Raw genomic sequence first — 15630 nt, 5'->3', positions numbered from 1 at the left:
CATATTGACATTCGTCATCACTTCATCAGGGATTTAGTAGAGGAAAATATTGTGAAATTGGAGCATGTTGCAACTGAAGAACAGGTAGCTGATATCTTTACTAAAGCATTAGATGCTCATCAATTTGAAAGGCTTAGGAACAAATTAGGAATTTGCCTATATGAGGAATTATAGCAGTTAAGGCATTATGTGCGCGCAACCGTTTTGTTCTCCAAATTTCAACTATTGGCGCACGTAAATCAAGGAAAGACAAAAAATACTTTCCATAACTGCTCAATTACACGCTATCAACTCTCATATCATCATTATTTCTTTCCAAAACTTCCAACTTCCTCTGAACTCCTTGCTGCGATCTGCAAACACAAATCATCATCTCAAATCATCAAAAACCTCAAAAACTTCAACAATTTCTTTGTGAAAATGTCTCAAGCTTCCGGTTCCGCTCAGATCAAAAACAAACTTGCTGATACTGTGAAAACAAGATCAAAATCTAAGAAGGAAGGATCAACTGTTGTGGTCAATGCGACGCCCATATCAAGTATCCCTGCCACTAGTTCGAAAAAGAAGAAATCTGCAAAATCCACTAAGAAAGTAAGTGAATCGTCTCCCTCAATTTCTATTCAGTCTGATACTGTTAAGTCTAAGAAGAAGAAGCCCCAATCTCCCGTAAAAAGGGGTTTGAGCATGTCTGATCTATACTTGAATAAGGATCCTTCTGAAACTGCGAATGTGGAATCGCATGATGTTGCCTCCGGCAAAAATGCGAATGTTGAATCGTCTAATAAAATCAATGAAGAAAGTGCTAAGTCTGTGTCTGAAAAGGGGAATCAAGAAACCCCTTCTGCAAAGGAAAACCCTAGTTCTGTTGAAACCCTAGGAAAAACCCAAAATATTGCTGATAATGTTGTTGTGAGCAATAATCCTAGTATTCCTGAGAATATGGCAGTTCCCACGAATGTCATAACTGATGTTACTGAAAAATCCCATGAAAAGGCTGTTGTAACCGATGCTCCAACCGGTGTTGAGCCATCCTCTATACCAACTGATGCTGAGAAGGATGTTGAAGCATCCAAAGGAGGATCTAGCCCACATGCTAACACTGCCACTGGGTCGTTTGGCAGTGGATCTAATACTGAAGCTTCCACTGAAGAGGAAGTAAACAAAGAAAGTACCCCTGAAGATGTGGCTGATTCTGAGCCAGAGAATGAAGCTCGTGAGGACTCTGAGAAAACCACCAATGAAGAACAAGACATAGTGGATGTTGATGAAGTCCCCTCTGAAGAAGATCTGCAACCTCCACCTACTCAAAAAGGTATTGGGAGAAGACTGAGAAGCAGGACCACTACACCTGCACCTGCTGTTACCACTACCCCTGTTGTTACCAAGAAAACAAAGGACACTACTTTGCAGCCTGTCAAGTATGGTCCTAAGAAAGGATGGAGCAAGCCTATACCTCCTCCTGAAAAGAAAAAGGGTGTGCTGAAGAGGAAGAGTGCACCATCAAGTGACTCTGATTTTGAAGCTAAAAAGGATGACTCAAGCATCAAGCCTCCTGCTAAGAAGGCTATGTCTGCTAAGAAGGCCATACCTCAATCTGTTGCTCCTGACATTGAAGACTTTCCTTGTGACAATGTTTCATTTCATCTTCCATCTTATGCTCAACGATGGGGAATCATTTGCAAAAGAAGATTGGCTCTGGAAAGGGAACTAGGCAAAGATATTCTGGAATGTGAAGAGATTGTGAGTTTAATCAATGATGCTGGATTGATCAAAACTGTGTGGGGCTTAGGCTCCTGCTATGAGAAGCTGGTTAGGGAGTTTGTTGTCAACATCCCTATAGGTTGTGACAATCCCTTGGACAAAGAATTTCAGAAGGTATATGTTCGAGGAAAATGTGTGACATTTTCACCAAGTGTGATCAACAAGGTGCTGGGTAATGCTGATGATCCTCACCCTGACATAGATGTATCTGACAATGTGGTCTGCAAAACTATCACAGCTGAAAAGGTGAAAACCTGGCCCAAGAAGGAGAAGGTACCAGCTGTCAAGTTAACCCAAAAGTATGCAATTCTGAATCGTATTGCATCTGTCAACTGGGTTCCTACAACACATGCATCTGACATTGCAACAAATCTGGGTAAGCTCATTTATATGATTGGTACTGGTACTATGTTTAATGCTGGTCTATATATTTTCAATCAAGTTGTGCAGCATGCTAAGACCTCTGTCACCAAGCAACCCATTGCATTTCCAACTTTGATCTGTGACATCATCTTGTCCCAACATCCGAATATAAGGCATGAGGATGAGTCTGCTAAGAAAAGGGCAACTCCTCTGGCCATTCATCAGAAGCTGTACAGTAAACAGCATGCTCCAGATATTGCTGGACCATCAAATACTGCTGCTGACACTCCTATGACAAGGAAGGAGATGATTGCTATGCTGGAAGCAAACTGCAAGGAGCTAGATGAAAAGAAGTTGCAGTTTGAAAGGATGATACATGCTCTCAGGGTTGAAGAGGCTGCAGCTCAAGCAGCTGATGCAGATGATGATGGTTCTAGTGGTGAAGAAGAAGCTGACTCAGATGCTGAAGGAGAAGAAAGTGATTCCTCCCCAAGTGCTTCTGTGTAATTCTGATGTTTCTCTATTTGGATTTTTGTTTTGCATGTCTGTGGGCTGAGCCCTGAATTTAGCACCTAGTGTGCATGGTTTGTAATATTTTGTCTGCACTTTCTGTTCTGCTACTATCTGCACTGCTTTTGGATATTATTTTATGCAGTTCCCATTTTGTCTATTTTGTGGCTAAAAAGGGGGAGTAGTTATTGTATGCCATAATAGATGCTGAGCTTGATGTGCCATCAGATGCTGGATCATCTGAATACTCCTATGCATGAATTAAGGGGGAGTAAGATGAACTTGGTACTCGATTCTATTTTTGAGGGGGAGCAATATTCTTTGCTTAGCACACAATGTGCTACTACATGTTGAAGCATCATCTGTTCCTGAGAATTTATTTTTCTCAGCTTTGAGGGAATTTATTTTTCCCCAGTGTTTCTTTTATGAGAATCTTATTCTCTCTATTGGCAAAATTCCTGTGAGGCTCTTGTGCTTATCCTTCCGCTGTTGCATGCCTCTGAAGTTCTAAATTGATACATATTAAATATGCTATTTTTATATGAGGGGTTATTAAAACAAGCATGTTAAATTGTTCTACTTTACTTCATGACTGTGTGCCTACGTTGAGTTGAAGAAAAGGTAGCTTGTGTATCCCTTTAGAGCGGTTGAAATAATCCTAGGATGTTTTAGCCAAAAATTGCCAAAGGGGGAGATTGTTGGCGTTGTATGGTTGGCCTCATTTTGCTAAAACATGTGATCTTTTCTGATGTGGAACTACATGTTTCCACCATCCAGTATAAGCAAGATGTTCGGTACAATGCTTCAACATTGGATACCACATCCAGTAGGCCGGGCCTGTGTATGGTGAGATCTCGCGCCTAAGTTCTATATATGGAATCCACAATAAATGTTCGTTTGTGATAAGGAGCGTTGTCACACATAATTATTAATGGATCTCGTGATCAAGTGTTGCTTGCTAATCAGATCTTCAAGTTAAGGAAACAAAACATTTTAATTGAAGATTATTCCCTGAAGGAACCATTAATCATGCTGTGCTATTGAAGCCTAATTGAAGACCTAGCCTGAGCTCGTGAAGGTTATTTAAAGAAGGTTGACTCCATTGTTCAATTCACTGAAACCAGATTTGAGTCTTACAAAGCGTGAGTTTAGGTTTTAGTATTGTGTCAATTGTGTTCTAAGTCTTGTGTTGATTTTCCACTAGACTAGGAACTGTGTGTTTGTGCATTGTAATATCTCTGGAGCTTCTAAGCAAGGAGATAGTGTGTGTATACCATTCCAAAGCTTTTAAGCACGGAAGTGGTGTGAGTGTTTTATGAAGTGTGTCTTCACATATTAAATCTAGTATTGTACGATCACAGTGGGTGTGGTCAAGAGGAGTTGAGCGGAGGTTCTCATACCTAGGTGTGTCTTAGGTAGGATATAGCACGGGTGGTGATTAGGTGAGAAGTCATAAACGGGAGGTTTATTGAGGGCTTCAAACTAATACTATCATAGTGGATTCACTCCTGGATTGGTATCCCCCAGAGTAGGCTTATGCTGAACTGGGTTAACAAATTACTTTGTTAATTTACTTTCAGTTTATTTAGTTTATTATTCCTTGTGTATGCGCGGTTGGATGTTGGATCATTGATTCACGCATTAAAAGTGTATTATAGTGGTGAAGCGTTGAGTACAACATCTTAACACTAGTGTGCCAGAATTTCACATTTGAAATGAACCAAAGCCTTGAATCGTTGCAACTGTCGAAATCGAATCACATTTGAAGGATGAAAAATACTCTAAGTCCACAATTATAAGTACTTCGATTCTTTAACTGCAATCGAATCAGCCACTTACTCGAAAGACAGAATTTCTTCATATCTTTTAGGCTTACATTGGATAATGAAAATAATACTTTCCATTAGAACTCTCTTGTTCTTAAAGACATTACCCTTAACCTTCATTAAATGAGAAGATAAGAGAGATAATCTCTCTTGTTCTTGAAGACATTTAAAGCCTGACACTATTTAAAGTCATTTAACAAGCTTTTCAATAATGAATGCCTTTAGAACTAGAGATGAAAACATATTTTAGCTCGAGCTAAAATATGGGATAACAATACTGCTCAATCTAATCCTGCCTAGCATATGTTGGCGTGGCAATAAAGGCCCTATTCTCATATTTTAGCTATGCTTGGAGCTTGCAATCCTTGAAAAAGTATTTTCTCAATTTTTTTTTTAATGAAAAGAATTCATTCTCTGTCATGTGGATCATATTATAGGGATAATTAAAAATACAAGTCTAAAAAAAAAATATCATAGAGTAGTAATATTAGTGTTAGAGATTGTGTGTCTCAAAATGAGCGATTGTAGAATCTAAGTATATTTTTATTATTCTAAAATAAAAAAATTATTAGTTGCAAAAAGAAAAATAGTTTATACAAATAAATAAGATTTTATATCAAGCGAGTGTATGTGATAAAAACAGATAATTACTGTAAAAAATGAGAACCGTTAATAAGGGAGCACTTCAAGTGAGATGAGTGTTTTATTGTGAGAGATGAGAGGAACAAATATAAACCTTTATCTAAATAAATGGATGAAATTAAAATACACCCTTTTCTATTCACGTGCACCCCTTCATCTTTCTTTTTTTCATCTTTGAAAACTGCACCCCTTCATCTTTGTCGGCGCCTTTGTTCTACATCTTCAACAATTTCTTTTTACACAGCAACATCAAATCCCTCTTTGTCCAGTCAAATCGATAAACAAATTGATCATAATAACAATAATTTGATTGTTCTTAATTAAATATAAAAAGGATTGATTTGGGGTACATAAATTATTCACGATTGGTTTCATTCTTTTGTGGTGTGGTGCATCCATGGCAAACCGATAATTCTCACATGTTTGTTCTTCTAATGTTCACAACTACTTAATAAAATTAGTGATTTTATTTTTATTCCGAAAAGAAAAAGAAAAACAAAAACAAAAACAAAATTATGACATTCAATTATAAGAACTTTCATTTGATTTTGAGAAGCATGGCCAGAACAACAACATGCATGAAGTATGAATTCGAGAAGTAAGGGCTCAAAAATTAAAAAAACTACTTAACAGATTGAAGAAAGTGGAGAAAGGGGTGAAGGAGAAAGGTGCGGTACAGGATAAACGGAAGACAAAGAGTGATGCGATGTGTATTAGTTAAGTGAAGCCCATTTAATCAAGACCGTTAGTTTTGATCGGATGATTTATATTTGTTCCTCTCATCTCTCACAATAAAACACTTCTCTCACTTGAAGTGCTCCCCCGTTAATAATAATCATTACATTTAGATTTTTTATAAGATCCGTCGACACTATTGTCAAACTTTATTTTGACACAAAAGATTTTATTTAATCTAACCGTATATATTTGTTCTCTTATATCATCCCGTGATATTCTCCCGTGTGGATCTCCTCTTTCTTAATTTCCTTATTTATGTATCATCATTCATCACTCATCCCTCATATTGCTAATGCTATGCTTACTGCCTCACTCACATGATTCTTTTTCTTTTTTTTTAAGTTTCCTATCTCTTTGCTTAATGAAACACAAGAGGAGGTTGTACGTCTAAGAGAGAGGTTTATTTTTGCCATCATATTAGTTACTAGTACGTCCTACAAGTTTTCATTTTTACCCTTCCACTATTTAATTAACGGACGTTATAAAAATGACAATTTTTTAAGAAAAAACACCCTACATGAAAATTAAGATTTTTACCAGTTCTCTACTTAAGCAGCGGACATAATTCTCTACCTAAGCAGTGAACGTTAAAAATGTGAAATTTGAGAAAAAATGAGTGAGTCACTTGACTGTTTCACGTATGTCAATGCATAACTTTGACGATTAATACATTTAATTGTATAATAGTAAAAATTATATAAAAATTATCAATTATTAGTTGGTTCGATGGTGATTGATGTTGGACTTGGTAGGAAGGATCACAGTTCGATCCCCCGCACTGCAACTGGGAAGGGGCTGAAACACTTGATGCTAGAACTGACCCCGAAACTAGATTCAACTGGTGGTGAAAGGCAAAAAAAAAATTATAAAAAAATTTCATTTTGAAAATACTCATTGAGAGGAATCTAACATCTTATATGTTAATATTTATTTTTACTTATTAGTAGAAAAATATTGTCAAAAAAATATGTGTGAATAGTGCACAATAGCCGATTAGGTCACTCATTGTGGGAGAGAGGGAGTAATAGCCTTGCCATAAATGGAAATTAAAAATCTGTTTTTGTATTTCTATCAATGAACGTGTCAAGGCTTTATTCAATAAAATGAAGGTTAACCTATGAGTGACATAATTTTAATCATAATTGAGACACATGTGGTTAAAAGACTTTATTCTAAGTAAGGGGTGCGAGTTTGATTCCCATGCTAGACAAATTATTATTTTTTTTTAATAAAGTTATGTCGTCTAAACTGCAAATATAAAAGTAGGGTTAACCTAATTGCACATTATAACCATTAGAAATAAGAAAGATAATTTCACGGAATCGTGAGACGGGTGCATAAAGGCTTCACAACTCCATCAAGAAGAGAGAAAACGAGGAGAGAAGAGGGATAAGATAGGTCGATGTAGGTCAGATAATTCAATAAGGAGATGATGAAATAAGAAATAGGCGCACAAAAAATATCACGGATGATATAAATTGACCGTTAAATTAAATAAAATCAATGGTTAATACATGGTGTTAATATAAAGTTTGACACCTGATGTTAACGGATATTAATTCTTAAGTAATTTAGATATATTATTTGATACCGGTACTTCTAGGCAAAATTCATTTAAAATATGAATTTTTTTAAAAAAAATTGATACATAAATATTTTAAATATTAATTAATATAAAATGACATTAAATTTTACATATAGTATATCTGCACCCAACGATGTAATTGGATACATGAGTGTTCATTCTCTTTTCTTTTTTTGAGTAAAAAAAAATTCTCTTTTCTTATTTTCTTTATTTTTTTTTTATAATGGAGTGTTCATCCTTTTAAAATTGATGATTTATGATTAATTGATAGTGTCAAAAAAATTTACATACATCAAAATTGATCTTTTTATTTTGAAGCACCAAAATTAATCTTATATTATTTTACATTTCACTTTTTCATAAATCTAAAAGAAACCACAGTCTTTTGTCAAAAATGAGAAACTACCTTCTTCTGATCGAGATTTTTTATTTTTATTTTTTTGTCAAGTACTGAACAAATTTATTTTTAACTTTAGTCTCATACTCTAAAAAAAAATCATTGTACAGTTTATTTTATTTAATATAATCAAACTTTTTGAGAAGTTGTTCAAAAATAAGGAAATTAATTTGATCAATATGGTTGAATATGTGAAAAGGTGGTCTTGGAATTGGTTAAAGGTTAAATCAAGCGGCATTGACTATAATTTCACTATTAAAGCTGCTACGGCTGTGATTTTTAGAGGATCGAAATGGTACCAGAAGTGGAATGTGTTTCTATTTTTAATCTGTGGCTTAGAATCTTGTAAAGGAAAGGTGATTGAGTTTTTGGTATCCTTTTGGTTGAATCTCAAAATCCTTGTCTGGATTTGGCTCTGGATTTGAAGTTTTTGCATCATCGCATGTTCTTCAACCGTTCGGATGCTCACTAGTGACTTGGAGCGAGATCCCAAGAGATCCAAATTTCTCGATCCATATTCAGATATCTTTGCTAACCTATTGCTTTCTTTCTGCTGTGCTGGAGATTTGGGAATTTCTCCCATAGTTGGTTATATCCTTAATTTGATTCTATGTCTAGATGTGTAAATCACTGTTTACTAATCTCAGTAATGGTGGTTCAGCATAATTTTATGTAGTGGTGTTGTTCTTCGTACTCTTAGTTTTAGTGCATTAAGCTGACTTGGTTTATTTTAACTCTCTAGCCTCTGTCAAATGTGTGCGGGAATGCACATATTATTCTTGTAGTGTTGTGGAAAGTGTTTATCATGTAACACAAACAATGAATTCTTGTACTTTTATTTCTATACCTTAGCATTAATTCTTTATGCTTGAGTTTATTAATATATTAGCTTTTGTCTTTCCAAAAAAAAAATGGTTGGAAAATTTGTAATGCTAGTGTGTGGGTGCTTTGGAATAATAAAAACAATTGCGTATGGAATAATGAGAAAAACCAGGACAACATTTACGTAGTAAGCCGATATGTATGTGGAATGAATGGAATGCAGTTCAGATTGTGAGAAACTATAGCATACAATACGACACATGAACATCAAGTTTCAATGGCAAAAACCAAATATTGGTTAGTTTAAGTATAATATCAATGCGGGATTCCACAATGAGCATGGTACGACGAGTGTGGGATGGTGTGTTAGAGACCACATGGGATTTGTATAGTGGCTGGTACCTCTTGAATTTAAGGGAAAATGTCCTATAATTGTAAGGGAAGCAATTGTCTTGCTTGAAGTTATGAAAGAGTTGGATTGAAGAGGGTTCACAAAAGTTACATTTCACATTGACTCCAAAAGCGTGGTGGATGCAATTCATCGTTGACATGTCAGTGTCTCAAAATTTAGTTCTTGAATGCTAAGCGAAAAACAAATATGATGGCTCATATACTTATTAGTGCGATCATTTTTTGGCATAGTCGCTATACACTTGAGTTGTTACCTCCTTGTATCGAAACTCTGCTGGTTAATGAAATGGTTTGAATTTACTATTATAAAAGAAAAAAAAAAACCATCCCATATAAAAATATTCTCTTAAAAAATGTGAAATTTTTTTATCTACCTTTCTCTTTACTTTTCTCTCCCCAAACCATCCCTTTCTGTTTTGCAATTTCCCAAACAAATCATTAGATTCTTGAATGAACCATTTTAATTCTCATCTTGTGAAAAATGTTCACCCGATTTATCACTCTCTTGAGAGCGTGGTGTTCCCCCCCTCCCCGACTTAAAGAAGGATAATTAGGATCTGCTGTTGAACCAGATCTCCCGCCCTTACAACCAGTAATCAATATCCATCGCAACGAGCCAACAAAGAATGAAAGAAGGAAAGGTAGGCAGGCTCAACAAAAGCTGCAAACTAAGGCTCAATCACTCTCTTGAAATAAGAATAACACCAGCTTTAGACCAAAGTACACAATAGTAGCCAATAATGTTAAACAACCAGCATAACATATTGGAAAAACTAACAAATCTAACTCATAAGTAATAAGCAAAAGTCGTATTATCTCCACAATGCTCTATGCTCCTCAATATTGAGCCGCAAATAATGATTTGACAGGCCTATTTCAACACCCAACAAAAGTAGTCCATAACATAACATGTAATTTTTTTACTATATCATATGCTAAAACTCAATCAAAATCCTCAATGTAGAACTCAAACCATCGAAATTTTAAATCATGGTTGTGTCATCATCCTTAATTTTAATGGCAGAGGCATAAAAAATATTGATGCAACATCTCAAATTGCGCCAACCGATCATTGCACATAACACTAACCTTTCTAATACTAACCTCAAATTCTAATACCTAAAATGAAATCTATACCATAAAATCAGCCATAGAGGATTTAATTTGCTAAAGTTCATTCTTTCATCCTAACAACTCCACTATCAATCACTACTCTAACAATTTATCATCATTTCCAACTCCAACATTCATTTCATAAATCTCTCTCATTTTATCACTCATTTGCAAACCCCTTTCATCCATTTCCCTAAAAACCAACATTGCCTCTTTCAACTTATTCATCTCCACAAGTTTACCACCTAAACACCGAAATAGCTCACAATCTAAAGCCTTATCTTTCCCACTAAAACACCTCACATAACTCAAACCTTGTTCAGAACAATTCATCTTCAACAATGCTTCAATCACATGAATATGTGTTGAATACAACATATACACTCCATCATCCACCATCCTCCTCACCAACACCATAGCACCAACCACATTCCCCTTCCTACACGCACCTAACACAAGTGCGTCGTATGTTCGTTCGTCCACACACAAACCCTCATCTTCGATCGTTCTCAATATTCCCACCGCGTCTTCCACATCGCCCGTAATACAATGTGTCATTAAAAAATAATTGTGAGCCGTCACATCCGGCTGCACGTCAAGCCGAGTCATTACCTCGACCACCTGGCGCGCGTGGTCGAGTGATCTATCCCTTGTTAAAAGATTCAGTATTGGATGGAAAGTGCAGGCTTTAAGTTCAAAGTCACCCACGCGTGACATAGATTCAACAACATTAAGTGCGTCATTTGGGCGACGAAGCTTGCAGAGGCGCGTGACAAGAGATTCAAGCGCGTTACGGCGCGTGATGCCCGGATTGAGACGAGATATTGTTGTAACGACGTCGTTTAGTAATGAAGGTGTGAAATTGGTGTTGGTGATGAAGCTGAAGGTTCGTTTTGTATTGTAGAAACCGTCTTTGATGCGTTTGTTGAGGAGGTTGAGGAGTGAATCGAAGTCGCCGGAGTTGGCTGCGTCGGCGGCGAGGTTGTCGTAGTAAGTGGCGGTGGGTTTGTCGGGGAAGGGTTTTTGTGTTAGGGTTGAGAAACGGCGGAGGGTAGAGAGGGAATTTAGGGAAATGTTGATATGTTTTCTGAGAAACGACATTTTGAAGAGTGTGATTGTGACTGTAAAGTGAGGGTTGAGGACTTGAGGGCTGAGGAGTTTTTGTGTGGTTAAAGGGTTTTTGGAGGAAGACCTGTGAAGCTGAATGTGTAAATGGGATTATTAGGAATGAGTATGTATTGTATTGACGGTGTGAATTAGTACCAACTATATTTTGTGCTGGTCACTTGACCATACTTTCTTGATATCATATATAAACTTAATAATTTTTTATTAGATGGTCGTGTAAAACTATATATTTCAATTAAACTCTTTAAATTAATAATTATTCACTTTAAAATAAAAGAATTTAATTTATATATATCGTCAGTGTACATTTATTTTAGACATTAATTCAATAATATACTGACACATCATGTATGATATTTAAAAACACATGATGTGTCACATTTATTAAATGATGTAATGTAAAGAATCTTTACACCGATGGTGCACAATAATTAAACTCAAAACAAAAATCAATTATTATTAGGAAGAATTTATAACATCAAAAAACTAAAAATCAAATAATGGTTCTTGTGCATGGAAAAATTGTATGAGATGAAAAAATGTTTGATTTCTATTGGATGTCGGTGTAAAATTAATTTACACCGACAGAGCATATCATTAAACTCAAAAGAAAACAAAAAATTTGATGCAACTAAAATCAGCTTCTCATTTGATGCATTTTTTTCTTCAAATTCTCTTCTTTTTTTTTCTCTCTAAATCTATACCAAATAAATCAGCTTCTTTTTATGATCATGTCAACTGGAAGTGGATTTGGTAGCTTAATCTCCCAGCAAATATTCAATTTTTTGTCTGGCAACTCATTCATGAATCCATTCCTGTGCGCGCAGTTCTGCAACACCGTCGGGTCTGCAACACCGATATTTGTCCTCGCTGTGCAGGAGCCTCTGAGAACATCGGTCACTGCCTATTCTCGTGTCCGGATGCAGCACGAGTGTGGAATCTGACTGGTTTGGTTTTTAATCGCGACTCTTCCCAAGGGGCTGACACGTTCACATGGTATAAAAATATGGGTAAGATTCATGGATCTCTCTTCTCATTGCTCTCTGGGTGATTTGGTGTGGAAGGAATGCGATTATCTTCAATAACCATAGAGAAAATACTCACACCAGTATGGGAAAGATTTATTCCTTGCTAAAATCCTGTGAAGCTGCTTTTATGCCTCCGCATTCGGTAGCAGTTACGCTCGTTAACGCGCGTTTAGTATCTTGGTCCCCACCTATGGAATGTACTGTGTGTCTCAATGTTGATGGAAGCCTTTTCGGCGCTACAAGTTCAGCTGGTTACGGTGGTCTGATTCGGGATCATAACAGTGTTTTTATTTCGGGATTCTACGGAGCTGCTAATGTTCGAAGTATTTTATTCGTAGAACTCATGGTGGTGTTACATGGTTTACACATATGTTGGGAAAGTGGGTTTCGTCGGGTTACATGTTACTCAGACTCGCTTCAGTCAGTTAACCTTATTCGGGACGGTGTGTCTGCTCACCACGGGTTCGCTAATGAAGTCTTTAGTATTCGTCAACTCCTCGCTAGAGATTGGGAGGTTGCAATTAACCATACGCTACGGGAAGGTAATGCGTGTGCGGATGCCTTAGCAAAGATGGGTGCGTTATCTGACTCATCTTTAGTGAAAAATCTCTACGCCCCCAGGTGACCTCTCAATGCTCTTGCTCGCTGATGCGCAGGGGATAGGCTTCATCCGGGAGTAGCTTTCGCTTCTGTTTAGTCTTTTTGTTTTGTTTTCTCTATTGTAACCAAAAAAAAAATACCAAATAAATGAAAACTTTATTATTAAGAGGAAAAAGCTTATAACATTTTATTACTTAAAATGTGTTGAATAGAATGAGATATCTCAACCATAAGTTGAAAACTAACTAGAGATGTGGCCGCCTTAGCTATAGCATGAGCAATCTCATTTGTTTGTCTCATAGTACACTCGACACTATAGTGCTCATAATAAGTGAAAAACAAAGATCTACAACGACGACCAAATTTCGTAGAATCGTAGGTTTGAGAAGAAAAATTGTCAACAACAACTCTTGAGTCCAACTCAAAATCAATAGGTTCCAATTGTAGTTCGTGGACCCATTTAAGCGTCGATAATAGTCCAAGAGCCTCTCCTACGTGAACTGTACATATAGGTGATAACCATTCTATGTTGGCAACATAAAAATGTCATTTTCATTTCTAATACATATGTCAATTCCGAATTTGTTACTATTTCAATTGAATGATGCGTCAATGTTGCACTTAAACCTTCCCGCTAATGGCTTCTTCCACATGTTAACATCAAATCTGCTATGCACTAGTGTACTTCGAGTCTGCACTGCACGGGCTGCTTTCCAACCATGTAGTCAGTAGCGGAGCCAGGGGTGGCCAGGCAGGGCCATGGCCCACCCCAAACTCACTGGAAATTACTAAAATACCCATGGTTTTCTAATAAAATTACACAAATATACTATATATTATTAACACGCGTAATTTATTAAGGATTCTTGCAAACAGCTCAGCGGCTGGTTTGTGACCCTGGGATTGGAAGTATGCTGGTTCAACGCCTGCCAACTGCATTTGTACTCCTTTTCCTGTTTATTTTTTAAAATTTGCTTCTTTTTTTTCTTCTGTTTTAATTTTTTTTAAAAAATCAATTTTATATGTATGAATAGATTAAATGATTAAAAATTTCAATGTATCAATACATTTGATGTTTAAGGTATTTAATTAAATTTTTGATAATTAATTTTATGCTTATTATAATTTAAATTTTTATATTTAATTTATATAATATTTTAGTGATTTCCTTTCAAAAAATAAAAAATTTAGTGGCCCATCCGAGTTTTTTTTCCTGGCTCCACCACTGCATGTAGTTCTCAATTGCGCGTTGAAAAACATAGCTCTATAATTCCGTAACATTGTTCCAGACCTTATTGTTGCATCATCCGTGTTAATAAATGAAGGATTTTAAAAATGACAACAATAATATTGCTTCATAGTCAGCCACATTGCACACAACATTGAAAAAATGAGTAATTCTTCATATGATTCTGCTGTTAGCTAGGACACCTAAAAATATATAAAGTGACTCTTCCATATTTGAATCACACAAAATGACAAAACACAATTTTTGGGGCAATTGACTCTCCCTTTCATTGAAACCGTCACGAGTGGGAATGCAATTCCTACAAATATGCCATAAGAAAATTTAAATTTTTTAAATTTTATATCTTCCAAATAAGCTGTGTCATTCACCAAAAATATTTTTTATGAAAACAACTTTTAACAATATAATTTTTATTAGTGAAAATATATAAATGAACATAAAAAATTATTTATTTACCTAAGGTATTAAAAAAATAAGTAAAATCAAAACGGTCCCATATTATTGTGACCAAGAAAGTGCATAATAACAGTGATAGGCAAGGTTGTCAGAATCGGACGGCCGGTCGGACCGTGAAACTGCCATGCATGCAGTTCGGTTTTGCCTGAAAAACGGGAAGCAAACGAACCGGTAAAAAACTGGTCGAATCGGCGAAGAATCGGGTCAAACCAGTGAACTGACCGGTGCGATTTAGCGGTTTCGGAAGTTTTTTTTTAAAAAAATGGACAAAATTGGGCATTGAACTGCAAAACCGGTAAAAACCGGGCTTCTTTTTATAATTTTTTTTACTACTATACTTACATTGGAAATCATTCATCTCATTATTAAATGAGAGAACACTTGACCCCACAAGCATTTGAAAACACTTTGCTTTGCTGTACATTTCAACAACACCTTACACAATTTATTTATAGTGAAGCTACCTCTCAAATTTTTGTGAAACTAGCAATGTGAGATTAATAGCGTAGTGCAAATGTAATCTCTCCACATTAGACAAGCATCATACGTACAAACCTCATACTTTTTTTATTATTTTTTTTTAGAAAAAACAAACTTTTGTCACATTAACAAGTGAACTTTTGTTAAAATATTTATTTTAGCCTCACTTTTTTAAATTTTTATTTCCCTTTTAATATTTTGCTTTTTTCTTTTTGTTAATAGTTTTGATATTTTGCATCTAATTTTAATAGTCAATAAATATTATATTATTAGTTTTGTATGATTCTAATTTTAATGGTCAATGAATATTTTTTAAATCTTAGTTTATTATGTATTTTCTAATTTGGTTTGAATTAGAAATTTTATGTCTAATGTACTAAAGTTTTTTTTGTTTGTAAATAAAAAAATAAAAAATAAAAACTTTAGTACATTAGACATAATAATGTGTGAAACTAGGAAATATTGAGTAATTATTATATATTTTTATTTATATAATAATTAAAATATATTTCATTAAAAAC

The 15630-nt window shown here is 35.4% G+C and overlaps 2 protein-coding genes across 2 annotated transcripts; one reads left to right on the top strand and one right to left on the bottom strand.

Moving 5' to 3' along the window:
- The first annotated feature begins 420 nt into the window (after positions 1 to 420).
- Positions 421 to 2631, top strand: LOC123904877. Its single transcript, XM_045954482.1, has 2 exons — positions 421 to 1624; positions 1712 to 2631. Exons 1-2 carry the CDS (start codon positions 421 to 423, stop codon positions 2629 to 2631), a joined length of 2124 nt encoding a protein of 707 aa, XP_045810438.1.
- Positions 2632 to 9682: 7051 nt separating this feature from the next.
- LOC123908447 (pentatricopeptide repeat-containing protein At2g40240, mitochondrial-like) lies at positions 9683 to 11427 on the bottom strand. The gene has a single exon (XM_045959088.1). The coding sequence runs from the start codon at positions 11267 to 11269 to the stop codon at positions 10265 to 10267; it is 1005 nt and encodes a 334-aa protein (XP_045815044.1). The 5' UTR covers positions 11270 to 11427; the 3' UTR covers positions 9683 to 10264.
- Positions 11428 to 15630: the final 4203 nt, after the last annotated feature.

Source organism: Trifolium pratense, linkage group LG2 (assembly GCF_020283565.1).
Source record: "Trifolium pratense cultivar HEN17-A07 linkage group LG2, ARS_RC_1.1, whole genome shotgun sequence".
Taxonomy (NCBI): Eukaryota; Viridiplantae; Streptophyta; class Magnoliopsida; order Fabales; family Fabaceae; genus Trifolium; species Trifolium pratense.
Note: the sequence above shows the minus strand (reverse complement) of the source record. Positions and strands in the feature narration are given on the sequence as shown.

Bases quoted from the DNA above. Each gene is read 5' to 3' on its own strand.
- LOC123904877 (XM_045954482.1), top strand. From the start codon at position 421: ATGTCTCAAGCTTCCGGTTCCGCTCAGATCAAAAACAAACTTGCTGAT. The intron at 1,625-1,711 runs GTGACAATGTTT...AAAGGGAACTAG, and splicing joins TGACATTGAAGACTTTCCTT to GCAAAGATATTCTGGAATGT.
- LOC123908447 (XM_045959088.1), bottom strand. From the start codon at position 11,269: ATGTCGTTTCTCAGAAAACATATCAACATTTCCCTAAATTCCCTCTCT.